Source organism: Nothoprocta perdicaria, unplaced genomic scaffold (genome assembly GCF_003342845.1).
Source record: "Nothoprocta perdicaria isolate Ctin4 unplaced genomic scaffold, notPer1 scaffold_76, whole genome shotgun sequence".
Lineage (NCBI taxonomy): Eukaryota > Metazoa > Chordata > Aves > Tinamiformes > Tinamidae > Nothoprocta > Nothoprocta perdicaria.
Genome location: NW_020456043.1, coordinates 1643069 through 1646612, shown reverse-complemented (window position 1 = coordinate 1646612; position 3544 = coordinate 1643069). Strand labels below are relative to the sequence as shown.

At 59.4% G+C, this 3544-nt stretch overlaps 1 protein-coding gene across 1 annotated transcript in view; it reads left to right on the top strand.

The window, feature by feature from the left end:
* The first annotated feature begins 3075 nt into the window (after positions 1-3075).
* The window catches only part of GNG2 (G protein subunit gamma 2), a 2263-nt gene continuing 1794 nt past the window's right edge, over positions 3076-3544 (top strand). The window contains exons 1-2 of the mRNA XM_026051555.1: positions 3076-3092; positions 3322-3481. Of these exons, the coding sequence (XP_025907340.1) occupies positions 3395-3481 (87 nt within the window). The 5' untranslated portion in view covers positions 3076-3092; positions 3322-3394. The remainder of the gene's footprint in view (positions 3093-3321; positions 3482-3544) is intronic.

The window sequence follows — 3544 nt, the reverse complement described above, 5'->3', positions numbered from 1 at the left end:
GAACCGGCCCTCCTTCGGCAGGAGGAWAGGGGGGTTCTCTGCTCTTGGGATTTCAGCTTGGCACCTTGGATGCCATCAGGAGCTGCCTGGAGGAGCCGGTGGTCTGGGAGGCTCCTTGGGATGCTCCTGCCCGGTCCCTGTCCTCGTTGGAGTGCTTGGGGTTGGTGATCCTGAATCCAGCGGGTTCACAGGGGGCTTTTTCCCAGGATTTGGCCTCTGTGGTGGCACCAGTCCAACCTGCTGGGTTTCCATGTCCCCCTTGCCAATGCCACGCGTGGTCATGGGCTAAGTGACACCGTGTGTCACAGAAGCTGGACAGAGAGCCTGGAAGAAACCATGTTCACTTGACTGTTCCTGTCCAAATCTCATACAAGAGAGAATCAACAGGCACTGCAACCAGATAAAGCCCAAGAACATTTAAGAAGAGCAACAAATCCTCATTGTATCTCCCTGCCCAGGGGTGGCACAGGACCGCTTGAACAAGACTGGGTGCCCACGAGGCACGAGTCTGATGCATTTAAGGAAAAATCCACAGCCCGTGTGACACGGGATGCCAGACCCAGCGAGCAGGATGAGCTTTCCAGTGGTTTTGATCTCCACGGAGCCAGGATCACCTGAGTGCATTTCGCTGGCATGTTGAGTTCTTGGAGAAGCCGGGCTTTTCATGTCATGCTGGTTGACGAAGTGTCGGTCACTGCTGGATGCAAAGTGTTCGGGATTGATTTCAATCCCTTCCAGACAAAATGTCTTTAGTTGGACTCATTGCAGATAAAGGGAAACGAGATTAAAAAACAGGCATTGAAAATCAGGGAATGGAGCTTGAGCATGACCGGGGCTCTTGGAGCAAGGGGAGCTGGATGTGCCCCTCTTCTCCTGTCCCAAGGGTCTCCCTGGGCCTCMAAGCCTTTCCTGGTGGGATTGGTCCCATTGCAGCCAGCTCTAGGGCATGGGGCTTTGCGTAATCTTTAGAGAAGCAGCAAGGATGGAGAACAGATCCCACTCTCCCCCGGCCATCTTGGGGTTTTACATCAACCGAAATCGCTCTGATGGAGATTCCTCCATCCCCAATGTCCATCTTGKCAAGTCAGTGTGGACGTTGGCTCCTTGGAGGACGCTAAAGGACAGCGTGGATGTCCTGGGAGCCGGGCAGAACCTCACTTGTCACACTCTTCTGCCCACTCGTCCCCCACTCTGGACTCAGGTGCTCCTGGATGCTCCCAGGACGCTTGCATGGGACATCCAAGCCGCAGGGAGCCCAGGTCGTGCARCTTCATCCCGCGGGCGCTGCCGCTGCCTCCTCCTCCTCGCGCCAGCTCGCTAGCGTGGGCGGCAGCTGGATGAGGAGGTGAGAAATCCTGGAAGCGCTGCGCCTTTCCGCGACAGCTGGAGTGTGGATGCAGGAGTGGGACGGCGCTTTGCACACCCAGCTCCATCCAAAGCATGAGCAAGCCGGCCCGTTGATGTTCCAGCTGCTCTGGATTCCTCAGCACTTCCCGATGGGCAGACAGGGATTTGGGGGAACRGACTGAACTTTTTATGGAAGGCTTGGTTTGGGGCAAGTTCTTTGGTTTGTATAGGGCATGAAGAGGAGCCGGCATCGGCGCCGTCACCRCACAGGAGCCCTTTGCTCTTGCGTCTCTCTCTGCTGCGGCTGCAAGAGCGGCAACGGGGCACGGRAAGCAAAATTAATCGCAGTAATATGGGTCAGGTCACCTCCCAAGACCAGAGCCACCACCCCCTGCGCTCCCAGCCAGGCTGGCAGCGGCTTCTCCACAACCTCAACTGGCCACCTCCATGGGTGCAATGAGTTGCGCGTGCTCAGCTCTCCCACCCGGCAGACCCCCCGGCAGCTTCTGCAGCAGTAAATCACTTTTGCGAGAGGCTGTGACCCGTTTGAGGCACTTTATGCTTAAAATAGCTCCTTATGAGTAATGCGGTTCAGGTGTTTATTGCTAATTAATTAATTCAGTTGCATTGCGCATAGCTAATTAAGGCAGTCTAAGCTAATTCCTGTGGGGTCTTAAAACTAATGGGACGGTTAACGGGGTTGTGTCTCTGCTGATGCAACTTGTTGGGCGATTCCCGGGAGCCAGGATGGTTTATTAGGCTTTGCGTGAGCGTTGCTTAAAATAACACTCTGCTGAAGGTTGGATTTGGGGGCAATCCTTGGAGAGGGCCACTTGGCTCCTGGTGCCAAGCCGTGCTCGTTAATGGGATGTATTCACCCTGGGCTGCATCTCGTGATGAAGGGTCGCTGGGTTGTGCGGTGGTTGGTGGTGCTACAAGCGCTGACCAAGCTCGGGGGTGGTGGCAGCCCTGGTCGCTCTGTTTTTTGATGCACTTTTGCACAGAAGCGGCCTTTTCCAGCCCCAAAAAGCACTGGATACGTGGGGGCAGCAGGACCGTCCCCGCGCAAGCACGATGTGGCATTCAAATCTCCGGCTCTGCAGCTGCAGGTCACAGAACCTCGGCGTCAGCTGCTGAAATTCGTGGCAAAATGGTGCAAAAGGCTCCGTCGGGGCCGGCAGTTCCTTCCCCTCCACGGGGATCACCCACGGGCATCACCCCCCCGGCACCACCCGCACCAAGGACACCACGAAGTCCCCGCGGCCCCTTCCCGGCGGCTCCGCGGATGCCATCGGGGCGCTCACGGCACCTCCCCACGCTGGCGACGCGGCTTTTGCCCCTTTCGCCGGAATATTTCTGTGGGTTTACATGTATTTTTAGCGCTTTCTTTTTCCAGCGGAGCCCGCTCTAAAAATAGGCGAAAGCAGCGGGGCGGCTTCCAGCGGCAGCCAGAGCCCCTCGCCGAGGGATTCCCACGCTCCRGCTGACTCGGAGCGGCCGGGAAGCGCTTGGCACGGCCTCGGCGCTGCCTGTCCCGGCCAGTTTGCAGGGATGGTGCCCGGGAGCCACCGGGATGCTCGGGGTGGGCACTGATGTCCCCAGCTGCAGGGCTGCCCGTGTTCCCCCATGCAATAATCCAATCAAAATCACTTGGATTCATTTCCCCCTCTTTCCCGCCTCTCCGCAGGTGCTGCAGGGGCAGGAGGAGCGCGGGTCCCCGGAGCGGCACGGAGAGGCCCGTTGCGGTAAGGACGCGGCGCCCGCTCCGCCGGCGCTGCCCGGGCAGGGAGCAGCAGGAAGCTCCGGCATCCTGTTGAGCATCCGAACGGCCCCGGTGCTCCGCAGCTGGGAGCCACGCCGGAGGCTCCCGGGGAGGAGGAGGAGGGAGGAAGCAGAGGGCTCTTGCATGCGCTCGCTTTGGCTCTCTGCTAACACCAAGGGCGCGATGGCTTAGCCGGGCTCCTGCTCTTGCAGCCCGTGAGCCCATCCGTGCGTTCCCGGTCGGCAGCGGCGGAGCCGGGCTCGGAGCCGCGAGCGCCGCGCGCCCATGGCGAGCAACAACACGGCGAGCATCGCGCAGGCGCGCAAGCTCGTGGAGCAGCTGAAGATGGAGGCCAACATCGACAGGATAAAGGTGAGGAGGACGGAGAGGCTCTGTGCGCATCCCGCGGCCGCCCGCTCCGGGCTTCCGGACACC